Genomic DNA, 22,678 nt, shown 5'->3' on the forward strand with positions numbered 1-22,678 from the left:
GCGAATAATTTTTGGCTTTTGTTGTGTCCGCATCGCGATGCACACAAACCCCCTGACAAAAGCGGCTTCTGGGAAATTAAATGCATAAGTAAAAAACGGGGGGTAGCGGGAAAAATGCTACCTGACCCGGAAAGGGGACGCTGAGACCTGAGTCTGCCCCAGAGCTTATTAAGCCCTGGACGGTAAATTTCTCAGGGTCTAGCTTCGCACCAGATGTGGGCCCTCATTGTTATTTCCTGAGAAGACAATTTGCACATGTGCAATACGGGGTGAGGACTTTTCCAAGTCACATAAATAAATAAAAAAATAAAAATCGGATTTTTTTTTTTTTTTTTTTGGTCTACTAGGGTTAAACAAACATCTTTAGGAAGCGTGGACGCGAGTAGCACCCTGCCTTCCTCCAGAGGAGCAACGTTCCGGCAATGAATGCCTCCCTCTGGATCTTAAAGCAACTGCCCCAACACCCCGCTCCCATTACGGGACTTCGGGGCGGGAGGGCTTTTCCTTTCATCTTCTAAGTTGGGGCTTGCCCACGTCCTCGGGAAGCTATAAAGCTGATTTAATGGCGCAAGATGAAAATCGATCACGCTAATGCATAAGCTAACGTCAGAGGAAACGCACTTGAAAAAAACGGCTAGCCGGGCCCAACGCACTCGGTAAATCTGGAGCGAGGAGGTTCCGGGCCCTGTCGGGTGGACGGCGGCATCACGGTCCCCACTCTGCTTGGATGCGGGGAAGGGGACTAGCGAGGCTGGGAGGGGGGAGGGGGAGGAGCAAGGAGGTAAAAAGGATCAAACCCGATCCCTCGCCTCCGTTAGGCCGGGCTCTCAGCCGGCTACTTTCTTCCTGCCAGCGCCGCAGCCCGGGTGGAGTGCCGGCACCGCCGCTCGCGTTGGGTAGATCGCGGATGGCGGAGGCTCGCGCCCGCGGGCTGACGACGAGAGGCGCCGCCGCGCTCCATTCACAAAGTCCCTGCGCGCAGCTTGCCTGCGGGTCGGCGGCCTCCTCCCTCTTCCTCTAGGTCCGGGTTTTATGAATGGGCCGGGCGACTAGCGCCCAGCGGCCTGTTTACTCCGCTCTTTGTGACGTCGCGGCCTCGTGACTGAGCGCGAGCGGCCCGCACTCCATTCACCCGCAAGGGAGGGGGCGGGAGGAGAGGCCGGCGGGGCGGGCGGAGGGGGCGGGGATGGGGCGGGGAGCCCGAGCTGGGGGCGGGAGGCGGGAGGCCCCGAATGGAAAGGGGCGGGGCTTCGCCAGGTAGTACTGAAGCTGCCCTCTCCCGGGGGAGAGCAGAGGAGCCTTAATAAATCTCTAAGCCGAGGAGGAAACTCTGGCTGGGGCAGCGCGCCGAGCTCCGGCTGCTCCTGGGGTGCGGCGACCGAGCGGCGGCGCCGGCGGCGGCAGGAGCAACACAGCGGGCAAAATACAAAGAGGCCACGACAGAAGGGAGCCCTCGGCCCACTCGCGTAAACACAGCCCCCTTCACCGTCGCCTCCCCCTCGCACCGCGCGGTGCTGCCGGGTGCCCGAGGCCTCTCGGACTGTTCTGTGCCTGCGAGACTGCGGAAGGAAGGCTACTGGGGACCAGACGGTCTCCAGTGCGAGTCCCTGAGGGCCAAGTTTCTGGCCACTTTTGCACGCGCCCTCCTTCAGCCCTCGCCCGCCCCTTCCAGCCGCCCAGCTGTTGTTCGCCGCCTCGTGTGCCAGCGGCCCCGGTTCCCAGCCACCATGGTGACGGTGGAGGAGCTGCGGGAGATGGACTGCAGCGTGCTCAAAAGGCTGATGAACCGGGACGAGAACGGCGGCGGCGCCCTGGGGCTGCTGAGCGGCGGCAAGTGCCTGCTGCTGGACTGCAGACCGTTCCTGGCGCATAGCGCGGGCTACATCCGAGGCTCGGTCAACGTGCGCTGCAACACCATCGTGCGTCGGCGGGCCAAAGGCTCCGTGAGCCTGGAGCAGATCCTGCCCGCCGAGGAGGAGGTGCGCTCCCGCCTGCGATCCGGCCTCTATTCGGCCGTCATCGTCTACGACGAGCGCAGCCCGCGCGCCGAGAGCCTCCGCGAGGACAGCACGGTGTCTCTGGTCGTGCAGGCGCTGCGCCGGAACGCCGAGCGCACCGACATCTGCCTGCTCAAAGGTAAACGCGGGCGCCGGGGTGCGGGCTCCAAGGGCGGTGTATCGGGGCTGAGTGTCCAGGGGAGGAAGTGCCGGGGCGGGGGGGGGACTCGTGGCGGCGGGGATCCCCGCGAACTCCTTTGTGCGCGTCGGTGTGCACGGGTCTGCCCGGGGTTGGGGCGCTCGTGTGCAGTGCGAGCTCCTGGAGTCCTCGGGACGGTGAGCGCGCGTTTCCTCCGTCACCTGCCATGCTGCACCCTTCCTGGCAGTTCTGCGTTTGTTTACACTCACTAACGGTCTGGCCTCGCGGGCGAGGCGCCTCTTCCGCGTTGCTCACCTTCCAGGGAAGCGCTCCTAAGTGTCACTGTGCGGGTGGGGACAGGTTAGGCCTGTTAGTTTGGCGCGCCGAGGCCCTGTACCGAGGTCCGACCCCGAGAAGCCAAGAGGCGGGGAACGGGTGAAAGACGGGGAGCGCCAGTTCGATGGTACACCTGCCCCTCGGAAATGCGCCGGGAAGGTCGGGTTGTGGACGTTGCGTGGAGCGGTCTGTACCCCCGCCCCCCTTCCCCCGCTGCCGCCCAACTCGAGAACCTCCCGGGAGAGGTGGTCCACTCCTCCGGTGCCGAGCTAGAGCCCGCCGGGGCGGGAGGCGGGAGGAGTAGGTGTTTGGGGAACGCGAGGCGGGACAGTGCCTCCCTAATATTCCGGCAGCGGAGTAGTACGACCTTTTGTTCAGGCGCGATTCTGAAGGATCAGACGGAAGGCTTGATGTAGAGAACCCTGGTGCAACTCTTCGGGGGAGGAGAGTCTTGTCAAAGCTGGAAGCCGGTTGCCGACCTCATACCGTCCAAGTAGCTGGAGGGAGGGTGCGCTGGCCGCACCTGCGGACCCGGCCGCGCCGCTGGCCCTGTCGGCCCTCGCGCGGGAGGAGCCGCAGGACGCGGGAAGGGAGGGCGCCCCTGGCCGCGATGCGCCCCTGCGCCCCTGCCTCCGGCCGCCGCATTCCGCGCATTCTTCCGCCCCGTCCGGTCCTCGCTGCCGCAGCCGGGAGGCGGTTCGGACTCCAGCCTTCAAAGAGCCGCTCGGTTCCTCCTGCCGGCGCCGCTCGCCTCCTCCCTCCTTTCCCTTCCTCTCCCGACCGGCTCACCCGGGAGGAAGGGAGACGGTGGGGGGAGGAGGGCGGAAACCTCTCCCCGCCGCCCTGTCCGAAAGGCTGCGCAGAACTGCCCAGCGGCGACGGGCCGGGCTGGCCCCGGTGAACAGCGGGGGGCTTTGTTCTCCGCAGTTGTTTCCTGGCCATTTGACCTGTCAGCTGCTGGGGAAACGCTGCCGTTGACCTGTGGTTGAACCGCTCAGGCGATTTTGCTGATGCTTCTTTCCGTGGGAGGCTGCCTCCTGCACCTCCGGCGGAGCCCCGTCCTCCTCCCTCCTTCTCAAAGCGCTTTCAGAGAAAGTGCCAGGAAGGGGCCGGCGCCGCAGGGACCGCGCGCGGAGCTGTGTCCGGTCCGGGTCTCGGTTAGACCGTCCGCGTGGGGCCAGGCGGCGGCATACGCCCGCCTTTCCGTGCCTGGCGCTGGAGGGAACAATAAGAGAAGCTGCTTTGGGGCGAAAGTCCCTTCGCGTGGCCGGGGGTGGACGGGTGTGCTCCTTGCTGCGCTGCCCTGGGGCTCCTCCTGATTTAGAGGCGCAGCGCGTGCCTCCCTCGGGGGCTTCTGAACCCAGAACCCTTCTCGGGGGGAGGGCAGACCCACGTGGAGTCTGGGTTCGTTTTGTTTTATTTTTCTTCCTGGAAGAAATCCGGAGGGGACCGCCCTAGAGCGGCAGCTGGGGACCTTGGCCCTTGGGCTTCCGGGCGGGCGCGCAGACACTCAGGCCCCCCTCCCAGGGAGGGAAGCATATTTTTAAGGTTTCCTCCTCCGGCTTGGGGCACCTCCCTGGGTCCCCCAACCCCATCGGGAGAGCCCAGAGCCAGATCGATTCCGAGAGATGCCTCCCGGACCAGCCACTCTGCAGGAGGCAAATGCTGATGTAAAGGCTGGGTAGGACCCGAGCTTCTGGGTAAAATGACAGTCCCCTGGCGGTTGGTGAGGTGCCTGGCCCACTGAAAAGCAGTGTTCCAGGGGCTGCTGCCTCCCAGGTCTGCACTGCCTCCTGTTGTCGGACCTGGTGCGGCCGGGAGGACGACCCTGTGCATCTGAGTCCACAGACATCCTCCCTCTGAGATGGAGAGTGTCTGGGCCAGGGTCTCAGGTTCAGCTTGTCTCTTCAGGAGCAGGCCATGGGCGTAGCCAGGAAGGGCCTGGGCTGCATGAGCAGAGGAAGCCTGCCTTTGGCAGCCAGGCCTGACATTCATTCTCAGGGCAGCCTGACTCTTCCAGCTGGTTCTGTGGGCTGGCAGGCTGTCTTGGAGGTTGTTACCTGGGTCATAATCTGTTCAACTGAGCTTATTGTCATATATGTGCTAAGCTGAGGCCCTCTTAACACAGTTCCTCTCCCTTCTCTTTGCCTTTTCCTGGAAAAGGCTTTCACCCTGAGGACAGAAAGAAATTGGGCAGCCTCTGCTCCCACACCCCTGGGGAAGGTGCTGTATGGGGGAGGCAAGCAATGGATGCCTCCTGCACCCCCAGTTGAAGGCAGCGGAGTGGAGGCCATGCGGGTTGTGGGGTGGGATAGGGAATGAAATAAAGGGAAACACCAGAAACAGCCTTAGATGATCTTTAGTCAATCCCTGAATTGATTAGGGGTTGGGTCATTTGGTTCCCAGTGGAGCAGTTCATCTTATTTTGTAGCTCATGGGCTTTTCTGTGTGTCTCGCGTCATGTGTGGTGCTGGGTGTGGAGTACACGTGGTTAGACATGAAGCCAGTCATCCAGTTGTTGGTGTCCGCCATCTGGAGGGACCATAAAAACAGCAGGGTATATGTTCACAAGTTATATTATCCTTCCTGGCCAAAGGCTATTTAATTCTACCAATTATAATTATGTTTAAAATTTTGATTTTTCTATTTCTGTCTCTTTGACCCGGCAGTTGCAGGTGGTTCATAACTAATACCACAGGTAAGAATTCAGAGTTAAGAGTAAACTTTACTTAATACCAATAAAATGCTGTCAAGTTTTGCTAAAAGCAATAACCCAAATCACTACATTTCTCTGGTCTTTTTTTGCGATTAAAATTCCCATTGGGGTAAACTTTTTTAAAAAGCGAAGTTTATTTAAAATCCTATGAGGCATTTTTAGGGACAGTTTAGAAGTTTCAGTTTTTCAGCTTTTATTACAATACACCTCTCCTTTCAAATCCCTTTCTCCTTCATAAATCCTTGGATTAGGGTTTTAGACCCCCCCCCCCCCGTCCCCCCAACACACACCTTGGTCATTAGAGAAAGACAAAAAGAGAATTTTTTTTATCCTAATGGAAGTCATTCCTTACCTCCCATCTTCCCCAAATAACAAATCAGCCTGTTAAAACATTATCTTTCCCTTTTCCTGTCCAAAATTCATCTGAGCTCATGACCGTTGTCAGTTCTTCAGGTTCTGAAATAAAAGCTGAGAAAGTGGGAGGATCCACCAGATATTCCAGCTTCTCACTCCCAGTTGGAACTCATGGGCCCCTTGGGCCCCAGGCCTGGCCAACCATTCAGAGGCTGATATCACACTTTATGCAGAAAACAGCCACCGAGGGAAAAAGAGAAATGGTTTGGGGGCGTGATGGGGCTCAGCCAGCAGCCCTGGCAACTCTGGTGACTGTCTCCTGCCTGGTCTCACTCTGTCCCCACTTGTCCAGCCCATCTCAGGTCCCCAGGAGGTGAATAGCATAGCCCCGGTGTGTGTGTGTGTGGGGGGGTGGTGAGGAGGGGAGGAGGATGCTGAGTGAGGTCACATACCTCCTCCACCCAAAGGGACTGGCTTTTCTCCTTACAAATAAGACTCAGAGCCTGTGACAGCCAAGGATTTTAGAATTAAAAAAAAAAAAAAAAGGGTAGGCCCTAAAGATAATTTCTACCCCCTATTTAATTTGTTACAGAGTTACAAAGAAGGAAGCAAACTCACTACTTTTTGCATCATTTGAACCAGATGCTTCTAACACACCAGTAACCACAGACAGAGTGTCCCCGTAAATGGAGAGTGAAAACATCATCCTTACTAAGCCCATCGCAGCTCCCTGGGGCTTGTCCCTGGTGCTTATAAGAGAGCTGGGCTGCACCCACCAAGATGGGCTGCACAGACGCTGAGGGGCGGAGAGAGGAGGGCGGCCTTTTTTAAGGAGCCAAGACATTTCTTTAAAAAGGCAGGACATCTGAAACCAGATAGCTGGTTTCCTTACTGGGAGGCAGTTCCCGCCTAACAAAGAGGAAGTTTGACAGGAAGGAAAGTTCCCTGAAACGGAAGCCAGCTTGCTGAACGCAGCAGACAAAACAGGACTGGGAAGGACTTGCAGACAAAATCCAGCCGAGTGGGGCCTCAGGTGTCAGCCAGCTGTCCCAGGACAGGCAGCTTTGTGGTGGGAAGCCCACTTAAGTAAACTTTAATAACTGAAAACTGCTCAGCATTCCGTGGGTGCTTACTAAGTCAACACCCACCTCAAGGGAAGTGCTCAAAGCCAAATGACCTTCAAATGACCTCAGACTTTCTTGCTGGCAACATATGCCTTGTATTGATAGGATGTCTCTGGAGAGCCGGGCTGGGAGCCCTGACTGTGAACGGGTGATATGCTGAGTGTTAGGGGGGAAAGCAGCAGCCACATTAACATTGGCGAACTCGGTCCCACCAGTGCCAGCCTTCCCCATCACAGACCCCATTAAGGGCCCTATTATGGTGATGGGATCAGCACCGCATCAGCCTGTCCTTTCTGAAGCGCCCTACACACACTCTCCCAGCCCTGCATGGACGGGAGGCCAGTCGGCCGTCATTGCCAGTAAACTCGAAACGTTCATTGCTGTGCGAGTGTGAGGAAAAGGGGAGCACAGAGTTGAACTAGAAATGTTCCCGAAGGAAGTTGGCTGAGAAATTATATTCCCCCCCCACCCCGCCCCCCAAAAACCCAACCATTCCAGTTTTAAACGTAAGATGAGAAAACCAGAACTTTAAGACTAGGAAGCGTATTATTAAATAAGAACATGGAAGACACAAACAGGTCAAAATGAGTCAGAGTCTATTATGGGATGACATTTACTAGGGCATAGAGAAAGCAGGTGGAATCAGTAATGAAATTGTTTTGAGATAACAATGAAGATCTTGAGCACGTAATGTCAGTTTGTAGTTCGAAAATAATTAAATTGGGGAATTTAGAGGTGATATAGTCTGAAATCCTTCCGTTCTGAGGGCGGGAACACAAGGGTGAGGAGAGAGTGTGCTTGCTCAAGCTCCCACTGGCGCCCGCACCCTGCCCTCTCTGTGCACCTCCAGGAGGCATGGGCTCCAGCCCGGCCCACGGTGTCCTTTTGGAATAAGCCTTCCTCTCCTAAGTTCTGGATAAAACTTGGTCATTTAAATTGAGCCCTGACAGGGCTGTGGCTCTGGTGTTTGCATGGATTTGGGAGTGTGGAGGGGAGGCGCTGGGACGCTTGGGAGCATATTTTGACCCTCCCCACCCCGCCACAGTAAGAATTCATTTTCATTTCCATCCTGACCCAGTACAGGGATACAGACACACCTGAAACCAGAGTTCCGTGAAATTATAGCGTCTTTAAATGCCAGTGCATTCTAGCAGTTTCTATTTTATTGCGTTAAATTTAAAAGGCTGGTCACAGCTCCTCATGACAACCTGGAGGTAGGAAAGCACTGGGAAGAAGTGGGGTTCGGTGAAATGCCAGCAGTGTTCTGCCGTGGAGTTTTGCATGAAAAAGGTGTCTTTGCATGTTGCAACCAGCAAGCAGGCCGTGCCCTGGAGGAGGACCACCAGGAGGGCAGAGCTGGGTGAGCAGCAGGGTGGGCCCCAGACAGCTTGTTAGAAGCCGCCTTTGAGGCCAGTGGTCTGAATGCTGGCTCTGCCCTTTCCTGGGGCTGCCCTGCACCTCAGCTTCCTCTTCTGTAAAATTGGAACTAGCCACACCTTCCTCAAGGGCTGCTGGCTGGACACATGTATGGGAAGAGCCTGGCATGGTGAGCATTTCCTCTCAAGAGTGCCCATCATTTTAATTAACACGGATCTGATACCCAGAGGCGGCTTCCTGCGATGTGGCCTGGTAGGGTAGACTTGGAGGTTCCTAACGTGCACGATTCCATGTACCCCGCTCGCCTGCATGCTTCCGGCCTGAGGGCAGCCACTGGCCCCCCAGAAGGCCCTCCTTTGTAACAACCAGCCGGACCCCCAAAAGCCACAGCTCCGGAGTGAAAACCCCTTTCATTGCTGCCGCCATCACAGATGTGGCCCTTCTGTGCTCCTGTCCCTCCGGCTGATCTGCTTTCTTCACTTACGTCCCTTTCTGCTTGTTCTTTAAAGATCCGCCAGAGGGCACTGACTGTTCAGCATGTTTCTGTTCTGTTCCAATAGTGTCTTTTACTGACCATTTCGGGTCTGGCCTCTGGGTCACCTCTGTCTTGTCCCCCCACCGGCCACTCCCCCGGGGTCAGCCTCTGACTCGGGTTCTCTGCACCTCCCGGTTGACGGAGCCTGGGAGGCAGTGGATGTCCCAGGCCCGGGAGGGTCTCCAGCCCAGAAGTGCAGGACCTGTCCTTCTGCTGGCTGAGTGTCGGGTCTGAAGACTCCAGCTGGAAAACACAATGAAGCCCAGGAGGAGAAGGGGGCCCAAAGTCTGGGAAGGCCAGGAATGCTGGGGTCCCCTGGTAGGTGCCCAGAAAGGAACCTGCCTTATGCGTCTCCCTGAGGCCAGGCGCGCACTGGCCGTCCCAGTCAGTCCTGCGAGGACTGCTGGCGTGGGTGCTCCATCCCATTATATGGACGAGGAAGCAGCTCAGAGCGGCTGAGTGCCGGCCCCAGACCCGTGAGTCTGACTGCAAAGGCTGTGTCCCCTCCAGAACTTCAGTCTGGTGCCCTTCCTGTACCTTCTCGGCAGTGGGAAGAACATTCTTTTTTAAAAATATATTTTTTATTGATTTCAGAGAGGAAGGGAAGGGAGAGGGAAAGAGAGAGAGGAACATCAATGATGAGAGGGAATCATTGATCAGCTGCCTCCTGCACGCCCCACACTGGGAATGGAGCCTGCAACCCGGGCATGTGCCCCGACCGGGAATTGAACCGTGACCTCTTGGTTCATAGGTGGATGCTCAACCACTGAGCAACACCGGCCGAGCCACGTGCTGACTTTTTGTGTAGGTGTTCAACGTGGTCTGTTGACTGATCCATTTCCCTTTCTACTTTCTCCGAAGGGGAGGAAGCATTTACAAGGTTTCCCGTCTCAGATGTTTGGGGGGCAGTGGTGTCGGCAGCTTTATAAGGAAAGAGGGAGCAGATGGGGGTGATAATGGGAGGGAGAGCTGCCCTGTGCTGAGGTCACCGCTCAGGCCACCGACCGCTGAAACTGGCAGCACGGGTGGGCCCCTCCGCAGGTTGTCTGTCCAGGGAGGCTGGTCATTATGACTCAGCAGGAGCAGGTGCCTGTGACTGGAGAGATAGCCATTTATTATCCCGGTGAGGGAGGGAAGCAGTGGAGGGGAACAGAGCCTCCGGTCAGGGAGGAAGAAGTGCAGGCCCTGTTTCTGTAAGCCTTATGATGTGGCAAAGAATCATGTCCCTTCCTTTCTGAAGCAGCTTCTAGGGCTGGAATTCTGGGCAAGAAATTGACTAACCATCACATGTCAGCATATTGGAAGGTTACGATGAATGTTACAGGGAACAGTGGCACCAGGTCACTGAGTCACCAGGACTTAAAGGTACTAGCTACACACGTGACCATCAGTTCAAGGGGTCCATTAGAATACTTGTTCCACAACATGCAGGCCCTACTGAATTATTTTTAAGTAAATTTATGGTTTAAAAAATTAGATATAATTGACATGTAACATTAGTTTCAGGTGGAAAACATAATGATTCGATATTGACTCTCTTGCTAAATGATCACCACAATAAGTCTGCTTAACATCTGTCACTGTCTAGGGCTTAAAATTTTTTTTCTTGCGATGAGAACTTTAAGATCTAGTCTCTTATCGAGTTTCAAATATGCAATACAATATTAATAGCGATAGTCACTAAGCAGTACATTACATCCCAGGACTCATTTATCTTACAACCGGAAGTTTTGATCCCCTTCATCTATTGAATTAATTTATAATCCATCTTTGGTCCTACAGAAACTGCCAAGTGAAAACACAAGCGGGGCCAAACATTGACAGTAGTTGGCAAGTTACTGCAGGGCCACGTCCAGAAGTCACAGGATCTGAGTGGAGGCTCGGAGTGGTTTCCTGCCTGCCTCTGCCCAGCCAGGCCTTTCTGCTTGGCACGGACACCATCCCACGTTTAGCTCTTTTCACGGAAAAGATCTCCCTTCCCCGGAAGGTGATCTCACAGATACCCATCCCAGGGCTTAGCAACGCTCAGGTCAGGAAATCCTCCCTCGCCCCAAACCTGTGTGTGTAGCAAGAGGGTTTATTTAGATTGAGGCCCATTTCCTCTTGTTCTGGCCCCTTGTCGACGGAACAGCTGTTCGCAAGGCTGGTCGACTGGCATCGGCTTTGTTGCCGAGATCCAGAAGGGCTCGTGCCAGAGTAACATTTTCCTTCTCCCCCAACTGCCCCTCTCCAAGGGAAGGGCTAAACTGGGGAAAGACAGACATCGTTGCAGGTTTCTTGTGCTTATGGACACCCACAGCAGCCTTGGCCTGCCCTCACCCTACGGGGCTCCTCTGGAAAGGGGCCCTTCTGCATGCCCCCTGCACATCTTCCTCTGTGTGTCTGTATCCCTGAACGTGGACTCGGCATCTCTGGAAAAGGCTCCGTAGCCATTTTCTCTGGGCCCACAGCGCCACCCAGTGGTAAATGCAGGGACAGCTCGCCTCACTCAGTGCAGGGATAGGATTCACGTTCTTTGTGGTTCCTGGCTGGCTTAGCGACTCCATTAACCTGAACTTCTTTCTCCTCGCAGGTGGCTATGAGAGGTTTTCCTCCGAGTATCCAGAATTCTGTTCCAAAACCAAGGCCCTGGCAGCCATGCCGCCCGCAGGGCCCCCCAGCACGGCCGAGTCCTTGGACCTGGGCTGCAGCTCCTGTGGAACCCCACTGCACGACCAGGTGTGTGGGGGCTTCTTTTCAGAGCTCTGCTTTCAGAGGCTTTGGATATTGGGATGGGTTGTAAGGTAGGTTAGGAATAGGTTATTCCTTGGAATTCTTCCTCTTCCCTCTTACTCCCCTAACTTAAGAAAAAAATAGAAAGACATAACTCCTGCCCTAGCCACTTTGGCTCAATGGATAGAGCATCGGCCTACAGACTGAAAGGTCCTGGGTTTGATTCCGGTCAAGGGCATGTATTTTGGTTGCAGGTTCCCCAGCTCTGGGGTGCATGCAGGAGCCAACCAGTTGATGTGTCTCTCACATCAGTGTTTCTCTCTGTCTCTCCCTCTCCCTTCCAATCTCTAAAAATCAATGGAAAAATATCCTTGGGTGAGGATTAGCAAGAACAACATTTAAAAAGACGTTACCTCCCTGATTAGTCTCTAGAGTTACGTGTAGACAAACAAGGAGGCTGCTGAGGCTGGACGTGTGACCTGCCCTGCAGGAAGCTGAGCGAACACCCTTCTTTGAAGGAGTGGCCTGTGGACCCCACCCTGTCCAGAACACTCAGGCTGCCCCCACTTATAAATGACATAAATGGCCAGCCAGCTCTCCCCCAAGAGAACCGGCATAAGCCATTCCATTTCTTACAAGCCCATCCCTTCCAGCCCTTTTCATGTAGATGGACAGGGGTGCACTTATGGAACCCAGCAACTCTGCTCCCCAAATCTCAGATTGCTTAGGAAACCGTCCTTCATTTAAGCCAAGGTTACCTAATTTTGCCAAGATCCCTCCTTTTGTCTGTGAGGCCGGCATGGCATCTATTTTTGACGTAACAAGTGAAGAAGTATCCAACCTAAGAAGTCCTAAACCACCCAACAGATAGCTTGGTGATGGGCAGGTGTAAGCTCTTAAAGTCACAAATGGTGGACAAGCCAGCACCGTGTCTGTCTCCCTTTATCACGGGGGAGCTGCTTGAACAAGGCTTTCCTGTCCTGGCTTCTCTGCAGAGGGCAATGTAAAGGCGAGAGGAGTCCCACTGGGCCACTGCTCCCTTCAGGAGCCTCCTCAGGATGAGGGGAAGCCTAGAAGGGCTGTGTCCAGGCATCCTCCCCAGGGCGGTGAAAGCCCCTCTCCCTGTCCCAAGCACCCCAGCCCTCTTCCTGCCTGCTTTGCACTCATGATGTTGGGGGTCTGTTTTCCCTCTCTGGTGCAGGGGGGTCCGGTGGAGATCCTCCCCTTCCTCTACCTCGGCAGTGCCTATCATGCTGCCCGGAGGGACATGCTGGACGCCCTGGGGATCACGGCCCTGCTGAACGTCTCCTCTGACTGCCCGAACCACTTCGAAGGACACTATCAGTACAAGTGCATCCCCGTGGAGGACAACCACAAGGCCGACATCAGCTCCTGGTTCATGGAAGCCATCGAGTACATTGGTAGGTAGCCTGGCCCTGGTGGGGACCGGGCCCAAGGCAGGGTGGTAGGGACCGTTTGTAACTCCTGTGGGGGAAGGAGGGATGGAGAGGTGGTTGCCAGGGTGTACTCTGCCCCCCCGCCCCCCTTCCATAGGAAGGCCTGCCTGTTGCATGGTGTGTTGGGCAGGGATGGGAAACCTGATCCTAGCCCGCGCTGTAAGCCTGCAGAGCCAATAGCCTTTCCCTTCCATGTCCCCAGGTTATATTGATGATAAGGCTCCTGGGATGGGGAGGAGGACAAAGAAAGGGAGAATTGAGTGATTATTTTTATTTCTGCAGAGGAAATCCTTGAATGTATTGGGGTTTAGCATGTGTTTTTTCCCCAACTCAATGCATGGGTTAGGTTGTCTCAAAAACAGCCTAGAATGGTGGGGATTCGACAGCCCCTCCATGTAGGTATCCTCCCTGCCCCCCTTCCGTGGGAGTGCCCTTCCTCTGACACCTGTCCAGCCCCCTCGCCCTCCCTCTCACCCCCACTGCTGGTCCGGCCGCCTGCCTAGGCATTTGGGGTGGCCTGTGTGGGGTGGGGCGGCCTGTGTGGGGTGGGGTGGCCTGTGTGGGGTGGGACGCGGCCGCGCAGGCGGGGCACTGACGGTCGCTCCCCGCAGACGCCGTGAAGGAGTGCCGCGGCCGCGTGCTGGTGCACTGCCAGGCGGGCATCTCGCGCTCGGCCACCATCTGCCTGGCCTACCTGATGATGAAGAAGCGCGTGAGGCTGGAGGAGGCCTTCGAGTTTGTCAAGCAGCGGCGCAGTGTCATCTCGCCCAACTTCAGCTTCATGGGGCAGCTGCTGCAGTTCGAGTCGCAGGTGCTGGCCACGTCCTGCGCCGCCGAGGCCGCCAGCCCGTCGGGGCCCCTGCGCGAGCGCGGCCAGGCCACCCCGACGCCCACCTCGCAGTTCGTCTTCAGCTTCCCGGTGTCGGTGGGCGTGCACGCGGCCCCCAGCAGCCTGCCCTACCTGCACAGCCCCATCACCACCTCCCCCAGCTGCTAGGGCCGCGCGCGCGGGGAGCCCCCGAACCAGGGGCCTTCAGCGACAGCCCGCCCCAGGCCCCTGCCGTCACTTGTCCCCGGCCGGCCGCCGGGCCGCCAGATGGCAATAAGGACTCTGCAGACCTTTCACAGCCGGCAGAGCAGCCCTCCGACTTCCAGCAATAACGCCGCCCCCGGGCCGGGAAGACCTGGGCGTGGTGTGTGAGTCCCTGTGACGTGGCGGATGGGAATCTCTTACCTCATTTTTCTAAGCAGTAAGGCTTGAAGTTCGGAAACCCACAGGTCCTGGCCAATGTGCCCACGCAGTTTTACGAAAGGGCAGGGGAGGGGGGAGGCGGGACAAGACAACGACGAGTTGCCCGAAGTGCCTGGTTCTGTGTGCTTGGCCCTTTTTGTGGTTGAGGTTACAGGGACTTTCCTCTAAAGGAGTCTTCGAGGACCCGGTTTTCCCTTCTAAGTCACAAACAGGTGAAAATTCTGCTTCATAATAAATAAAAGTATTTATTAAGAGCTTCCGCGAGAATCTAAGTACAGGGGGTCTAGCGCAGTGACTGAAGGATATGCTTTTGTGACGGCATAGCGGCGGCTGACGTCACAGTGGGCACAAGAGGCGGCTGACGTCATAGCGGCCAGGAGGTCCGTGGCCCCCGCGACGGGGCCAGGCTTGCATCTGGTCCGCCCGGACTGGCGCTGAGGCAGGCAGGGTGCGGTGGAGGAGGAAGAAAGGGACTGCTTTTTAACAACTTTCCAAGCTGGTTCCTGGGCACGTGGACCCCGAATGACTTCAAACCACAACAGCACAGCCTTTTCTCTCTGATGCTCAATAATTCAGTTCGGCAGGTGGGAGCATTTTTCTCAGCCACCTGCCTGAGGACTTGCAGACCATCTGTGACAAATGCCATATCCTATCAGGTGCTCTAGACACGCTGGGTGCAGTTCAGCTTGTCCCGGGCCCTCGGGGAGGCCAGCCAGCTAGAGGCACACGGAAACGAATCCTTTTGGACATGGAAATACCACCTTTTCTCCTTTGCATACGTACGCTGGAGATTTTCATGTTCGGGGGTTACTTGGCATGAAGTGCAACCCACAAGTTTAAATTCCTGGTTTAGGGGAATGTCTTCAATGGGGCGCTTTTGAATAAAAAGGGGAGTGGACCCCGCATTTCAGGTCTCCCTGAAGTCCAGGATGGCAAAAGCGTGAGAAGGGAGCTGGGGTAGAGACTTTGCTTAGGAGGTGGCTGTGGGCTCCGATGAAGGGCACCATGGGCATTTGGGTGCCGTTTCAGGGTCCTGCCTTGAGATACTGCCACGGGAAGGGGCCTCCCAAACAGGGGAAGGACTTCTGGAGGGAGAAGGGGCTTTCTGTGGGTTGGGCTTGCGGGGAGGGAGAGGGAAAGCAGCTACGTGTTACTTTGTAGTTGTGTGGAACAGTGTTGTTTCGGAGTGCTGGATTAGAGGTAATTGCAAACTTGTCTAGAAATGAGAGCATTTTTTTTTAGTCCCTGGAGAGTCTAGATCTAAATGGACATTCTTGCTCGCCTGTAGATAACGTCCAGCCTGTGTCTGGGCGGTGTTGGGATGCACTTCTCAGCCTGGCGGTCCAGACAGGGCCTGGTTCCTACATTTCCTTCGCGAACGTGAACCCGTGTTGGCATTATTCATCCTGCCTCTGTCAGGCCCTGTCCTTGGGTGGTGATGGCCGAGATTCCCTCCTTCCCCGGGAGCTGCCCAGCTGAATAGTCAGGGGCGAGGGGTGGTGGGGCTGGGGTTCCTGGACAGTGGAACTGTTCAGACACAGCACAATTGGACGTTCCCCCCTTTTCCTTGATTCCTGGAAGTCCCTTCGTGTTTTGTGGTAAATGAGGTCAGGTGGGTTCTGCAGCTGAAAAAGCTATGGATTCCAACAGTGGGTAGGCCTGGAGGAGGGCTGCTCGAGGGGGGAGGGAAAGTATACATTTGCCAAAACCTATGTATCCTGCTTCCCCAGACGATCCCAGCCCCATGGATGTCAGAGCTCGGGTCCAGCCCATTCAGGCCTTCCCCCGCCTTGCAATGCGAGTCTTCTAGCGCAGTGTCAACTGCTATTTATAAAGCCATCTTCTGGGTACTGGTAACAGCGTGAGTCCCCAGACTCTCAGAAATAAAGTAGAGAATTGGCTTGATTGGAAAAGGGGGTTTGGGGTTATTCTCTCATCATCAGAAGCCACTCGGATGACTTGGAGTAGCTCCATGAAGATATCACCACAGGGTCAGTCCAAATGGCCAGTGGCTTTCAGTCGCCATCCCTCCCATGAAGTGGCTCCTGGTGATGAGGCATTTCTGTGATGGCCGCTTCCACTGATGACCAGCTGTGCTGTGGGCTACTAAAGTCAGTGGACCCTGTCTTCTGTAGAGACCAAGGTGTGCTGCCAGTTGCCTTTCAGAACCGGTGCGGCGTAAGGGTGTTTTTTATGGGATGTCAGTTATACAACCAATAAGATGTTCACTACCAAAAATTCAAACAACACAAATACATGAGTAAGGGAGCAGCAAGGGAAATGGACCTGGCTTCCCCACGGAGCAGCATCCTGCTGAAGTCACCGTGAGCAGGTGGCCTGGAGCGCCCAGCTCAGTCCTCTCCTGAGGCCCTTGTCCTCAGGTGCTCATTCCAGGTGGATTCCAGATGGATTTCAACAAGGTCGGGAAGCCACGAGGCCATTTTTAAAATCCTTGGAAGGTGGACAGAGGGAGGTGGGATGGTTGATTCAAATGTGAGGGGGAGGGGCTGTTGGCCACCAAGCCCACCTTAAAGCAGTGGTGACCTTGCCCACTCCCGTCAGTTGGGGAGCTTAGAAAACCCTGCTGCCAGGCTATCCCAGACCAATTCAGCCAGGATTTCTGGAAGAGGGCCCCAGGCATCAGCATGTTTCAAAGCCCTCCACGCCACCACCAGGGGCTTGTCACTGGTTCAGCCTGGTCTCACTTGCAGTCCCAGCCTGGCTGAGGATCAAGGCGGTTTCTCTCAGGAGCTCAAGGAGCATGTGACCTGAAGGGGCCACCATTTCATGCTTGAAAGCTGATCTGGGGAGTATTGTTAGGGAACTGAATAGTGTCTGCATGTTGATGTTTTTCCTGGGAAGTCTCCTTGTCTGTCAAGATGGAGAGTTTCACCTCTTTGAAGATGCCCCTCCCGCCTCCCAGGAGCACAGGGGCGGCCAGCGTTCCTCAGAGTTTGAGTCATCCCAGGGCGAGGCTTCTTCACCACCGAGCAATGCAATACTTGTAACTTGTGTAAATAGCCCCACCTTCCGGAGCGATGTCATTTCTACATTTGATATGCTTGTATCTCTGTGGGATGCATATAGTGTAGGGGATTTTTTTTGTTTTGTTTGATTTCGTTTTTTTAGAAAAGTCAACATGTCTGTTTTTATTTATTGCTTGAAAAAGATCATTTGACAAAAAAATAAATGCATTTTCAACCACCTTTGGCTCAGGTTATCCTTTCCTTGGAAACTGCTGCTATGATGACTTGGAAGGGGAGGAAAGATTTGGGCTATTTAATACTCTTGTGCCCTTGGCAATATCTACAGTGGAGCCCGGCTCAGCGAGCCCACTTCTGCTCTCTGACCACCACTCGAGGATGGTGACAGGAGAAGACCGATAGAAATCTCCAACAATCTGATTTCTCTAGGCAGAGAGACCGCCAAGAATTGAATGATAAGAGACAGGGAGTGTCTTCCATCTGAGAAGGTACTGTGCCCGCACAGGATGGCGCGATAAGGATGGCTCCCCAGTGGCAGACGTCAGTCTTAAACAGCCCAAGCACCAGTGACTAGGGCTGTGACAAGAACGTAGAAGGCAGTCGCACTACCGGGACACCCCTCCCCACGGATAACATTCCCACGCTGACTCTATGTCACCACTTTGGTTGGCTGTATACAGCTTAAATTTAGTAAATTTACTAAAAATCACTGAATCGCTTCAAATGGGTAAATTTTATGGGATGTAAATTATACACCAATAAGATGGTCACTACCAAAAATTCAAATACAAATAAATGAGTAAAAAGTGAAAGTTCCTCTGCCATATCTCCACCTTACATCCCACTCCTTTTATTTTTAGTAACCGAAAGGAACATTTGGTGTAATGACTTTGAGACATTTATTTATGCATTTTATAGCTATGTGTCTGACAGGATACTATTCGAGGCATCAGCCAGGATCTTTCCCCTGGGCGTTCCCTGCCCTCAGTCTGATCAGCCATTTACTCTTACTGCCCCACGTTAGGGATGGCGCTGGAGAACACAGACATGGAAGACTGATCTTGTCTCTTGTGCTGCCAAGGCACAAAGCAATAGAGTTGGGCAAAGGTGCTTGCTCAGTCAGGCCCTCCTGCGCAGGTGACGGTGGTGCACGCACACACGCACGCACACACGCACGCACGGGAATCCCAGCCGGCTTTCCCATTTCAGGATGCACGGCTGGCCTGTGTCTCACACAGTTATGCTTCACCCTTTTTAATGGCTGCATAATATATATTTATATATCAAATATATACCAAATATATAACAATTATACCAAATATATATACCAAAATATATATTTGTTGCCGATCTGACAAAAAAAAGTATAATTAAAAATACTATATATTTTTATTGATTTCAGAGAAGAAGGGAGAGGGAGAGAGAGAAACATCAATGAGAGAGACTCATTGATCGGCTGCCTCCTGTACGCCCCCCACTGGGGATCTGAGCCCACAACCCGGGCATGTGCCCTGACCAGGAATTGAACCATGACCTCCTGGTTCATAGGTCGACACTCAACCACTGAGCCACGGCAGCCGGATTTCCACATCTTTTCCTGGCTTGATAGCTCATTGCTTTTTAGACTGAATATTATTCCATTGTGTGGATGCAGCAGTTTATTTATCCTTTAACCTAATGAAGGAAAGGACCTCTTGGTTGCTTCCAAGATTGGCAATTATAAGTAAAGCTGCTATAAACATTTGTGTACACAGGTTTTCAAATATCGAGAAGCATGCTTGCTGGATGGTATAGGAAGAATATATGTTGAGTTTTGTAAGAAACTTCCAAACTGTCTTCCATTGTGCATTCCCACCAGCAATGAATGACAGTTCCCACTGCTCTACGTCCTCACCAGCACTCGGTGGCGTCCATCTTCCACAGTTTGGTCCTAATAGGCGTGTAATGGCATCTCATTGTTTTAATTCGCATTTCTCTGATGACATATGGTATTAAACATCTTTTCATTTGCTATTCACCATCTGTTTATTTTCTTTGGTGAGGTGTCCATGTTTGGGGCTATTTTTCACTTGAGTTGTTCATTTTCTTTTCTTTTTCTTTTTTTTATTATTAATATATTTTATTGATATTTTTATAGAGAGGAAGGGAGAGGAATAGAGAGTTAGAAACATCGATGAGAGAGAAACATCGATCAGCCGCCTCCTGCACATCTCCTACTGGGGATGTGCCCGCAACCAAGGTACATGCCCTTGACCGGAATCGAACCTGGGACCCTTGAGTCCGCAGGCTGATGCTCTATCCACTGAGCCAAACCGGTTTCGGCAGAGTTGTTCATTTTCTTAATACTGAATCTTAAAGAGTTCTTTGCATGTCTTGATAATAGTTTTCAATCAGATGTCTTTTGAAAATATTTTCTCCCAGTACGTGGCTTGTCTTCTGATCCTCTCCAGTCTTTCACGGAAGTTTAACTTCAATGAAGTTCAGCTTATCAATGTCTTCTTTTCGCAGCTCATGCCTTTGGTGGAGTGTTCTAAAGTCATTGTGGTGTGGGGTTTCCAGTTCTGCAGCTAAGCAGCTTGCAAGCTGCCCACCCTGTCTTAACAACATGTAAAAGGCTGAACAGACTGAAAAGTCAACTCTCCTCAGATGCATAAGAGAGGTAAGGACACAGGGAAAATGACTGTCCCCCAGATGGAGAGACTGACAGGAGAATACGGAATATAACAATTTACTGGACACGAGACACAAGTGGAAACCGCTGTGGGAACCAGGGCTGGGTAGGAAAAGAAGGCCATACTTAACGAATTGCTGGAGGCTCAGGGTGGACAATTCTGGGAGTTAAAAACTCCAGGGGGACCCAGTCAGAGGGGCCACTGTAATTTTGTGAGATTTATTTCTAGGAGCTCTAACAGATTCCCACAGTAAATACTGGAGAAAAATCTCCTTGTGCTTCTGGCAGGGGGAGAAGAAACTAGCTTGAAATATGCCTGAGCATCGCTCCGAACAAGTCCTGCCCTTAGCTCTATTCATTCTCTTAGTAACTCTACGAAATAGCCGGGGCAACTACGGCCCAGGGCAGATGAGGAGCTTCCTAAGGTCACGGGGCCAGTAAGTGGCCGAGCCAGGCTAAGAGCCAGACAGGCTGATGGCGGAGCCGGTGGTCACCCCATACGGTTCTTTGGCAAACCTGCTGCACTAAAGGGACTGTCCCGTCACCTAAACTTCTTGCTCCACTTCCATTTTCTTCTGGGACCCCAATAGCATTTGATTGGCATCACCTTGTACATCTTCCAAATACTCCTGTTAAATAACTATTTGGCAGACAGTATTCCTACTTGGTAGACATAAGAGTAGAGACAGAGCCGTCACAGAATTTCCTCGGAGTTGTGAAGCAATTTAGTGGCATACGTCATGGTTTCCTGACAGCTTCAGCCCCTACATATGGCCAATGATTCACATCCATGCTTTGTATCACGTACTCCTGACATGTAAGCAGGATCAGGACAGTCAAGATGAACAGACTTACTTTACAAGTCAGTTTCTGGCCAGGAAAAGTATGTGAAGAATCATATTAACAAAATGAAAATGTTACCTACATGTTGTCTTACTTAAGCTGAGCTGTTTTATTAGCCAGACGACAGGTGGAAATTAGTCACAAATGAAGACATAAACTCACCTCCCCTCCACTTCTGTTGCTCAGTCCAGGTCTTCAGGGTAGATGCCAACACAGAAAACCTGGCAGCTAGTCCCGACTTAATGGGAACAGATGACCTTTTATTATTCCTAATGTAGCACCATATGCCCCTTCTGCCTGGAGGCCTATTGGACTGCCTGATGACCCTAAAATCATGAGGAGAAGTGAACAGTGCAATATGGTAAAGGTTCACAAGTGCCATCACAATATGGTGGGCGGGCCCTAACCTGAGAACTGGGCCACAACAACCAGGTACTCAGTGTGGACAGTATCATTCAAAACCAGTTCTTCAGCTGGCCAGTGTAGCGCAGTGGGCGAGCATCGACCCATAAACCAGGAGGTCATGGTTCGATTCCTGGTCAGGGTACATGCCCAGGTTGCAGGCTCAATCCCCGGTAGGGGGTGTGCAGGAGGCGGCTGATCAATGATTCTCTTTCATCACTGATGTTTCTCTCTCTCTCTCTCCCTCTCCCTTCTTCTCTCCGAAATCAATAAAAATATATTAAACACACGCACGCGCGCGCGCGCACACACACACACACACACACACACACACACACACAAAACCAGTTCTTCAAAATTTGCTGCCCAGGAAGCACCGCCCCTTTATAGTAATAGGACTTAGTTTCCTAGGAATTTCCTGTAGAAAATACATCCAATCCAGCAAGTGATTTATAACCATTCCCCCCGCCCCCTATAAACACTTCCCCCAGTGCCTCTAACCCAGCCATGGGCAAACTACGGCCCGCGGGCCGGATCCGGCCCGTTTGAAATGAATAAAACTAAAAAAAAAAAAAAAAAAAAAGACCATACCCTTTTATGTAATGATGTTTACTTTGAATTTATATTAGTTCACACAAACACTCCATCCATGCTTTTGTTCCGGCCCTCCGGTCCAGTTTAAGAACCCATTGTGGCCCTCGAGTCAAAAAGTTTGCCCACCCCTGCTCTAACCCATAGGAGTTCAGCTATAAAAGCAGGCCCTTGGAATCCTTCTGTATCAATGATCAAACCAAGTTGCTGATATTCCAAGTTGTTTATTCATATTCCACTTGCTTTTAATGCACAATTCAGACCATTTCTATTTCTAACACAGCAGTAACCAAAGGGGAGGAACTGAGTCCAATGGCATTCAGAATCTGACCTCACTAGACACAGATGATAGAAAACCTTGCAGTAGCAGCACCTCGCTGTCCTCATTCCTGCTTCAACACTCACACTCCATACAGTCAGGGTTTGGTGGTGAGTATCACTCAGAACCATAGTCTATAGTGGGAAGAATTCTGGGATATAAAAGAAATTATTTCACAATTTAGTGTCAGTTTCTTCATCTATACAATGGGGATTAAAATACCCGCTTCTGCAGGGTTGGTAGGAATGCATACGACACACCTGGTTCACTGTATGGGCTCAGGGAGAGCTACTGTTATTTGCAGGGCTGTCAGTGCTTCCAAGAACTGAATTTATGTCTCCTGGCGGCTCTGACAATCCCTCTGGCAAAGAAATCTGATAAAATTCTAGCTTCCAATTTGCTATCTAGTGAATCACTAGGTGTGGAGAAAGGAGAGGGGGAGGAAAGAAACCATTTTCTCAGTGCTATGTGCCAGGCACTGTGCGAGGCATTTCATGGTCACCATCACAGGAGGCAAGCATCCCCTCTCCCGCCTCCAACAGGACAGGTGGAGCCAGGGGCTCTCTGAGCACCAGAGGTGGGCAGGGCCTCCGATCCGCCCTGCTAACTGGTGCGAGGTCTGGCCTTCCCCCTCTGTTGCAGAGACATTTCTAAAAGCAACCTGCGCTCACTGACCTTCTGTAACTCTCGCATGAGCTTAGAGGTGAGGACAAGGCACTCCCAGCACAGACCACACTGGAAAGTCAGGAGGGAGAACGGTTGTTTGGGTTCTGACAGTTTTAGGTCAGTTGTGTTAAGGTTGGTCAGGTTGAAATGAGCAAAAAGGGAAATGAAAACACTTCAGAGCTAACTGCTGTCCACATACAGGA

General features: G+C 53.2%; 1 protein-coding gene across 1 annotated transcript; it reads left to right on the forward strand.

Annotated features, from left to right (window-relative positions):
• Positions 1-1,271: 1,271 nt before the first annotated feature.
• On the forward strand, positions 1,272-17,203 carry DUSP4 (dual specificity phosphatase 4). Its single transcript, XM_059685509.1, has 4 exons — positions 1,272-2,136; positions 11,151-11,296; positions 12,492-12,711; positions 13,359-17,203. Exons 1-4 carry the CDS (start codon positions 1,728-1,730, stop codon positions 13,742-13,744), a joined length of 1,161 nt encoding a protein of 386 aa, XP_059541492.1. The 5' UTR covers positions 1,272-1,727; the 3' UTR covers positions 13,745-17,203.
• Positions 17,204-22,678: the final 5,475 nt, after the last annotated feature.

This window comes from Myotis daubentonii, chromosome 2 (assembly GCF_963259705.1).
Source record: "Myotis daubentonii chromosome 2, mMyoDau2.1, whole genome shotgun sequence".
NCBI lineage: Eukaryota > Metazoa > Chordata > Mammalia > Chiroptera > Vespertilionidae > Myotis > Myotis daubentonii.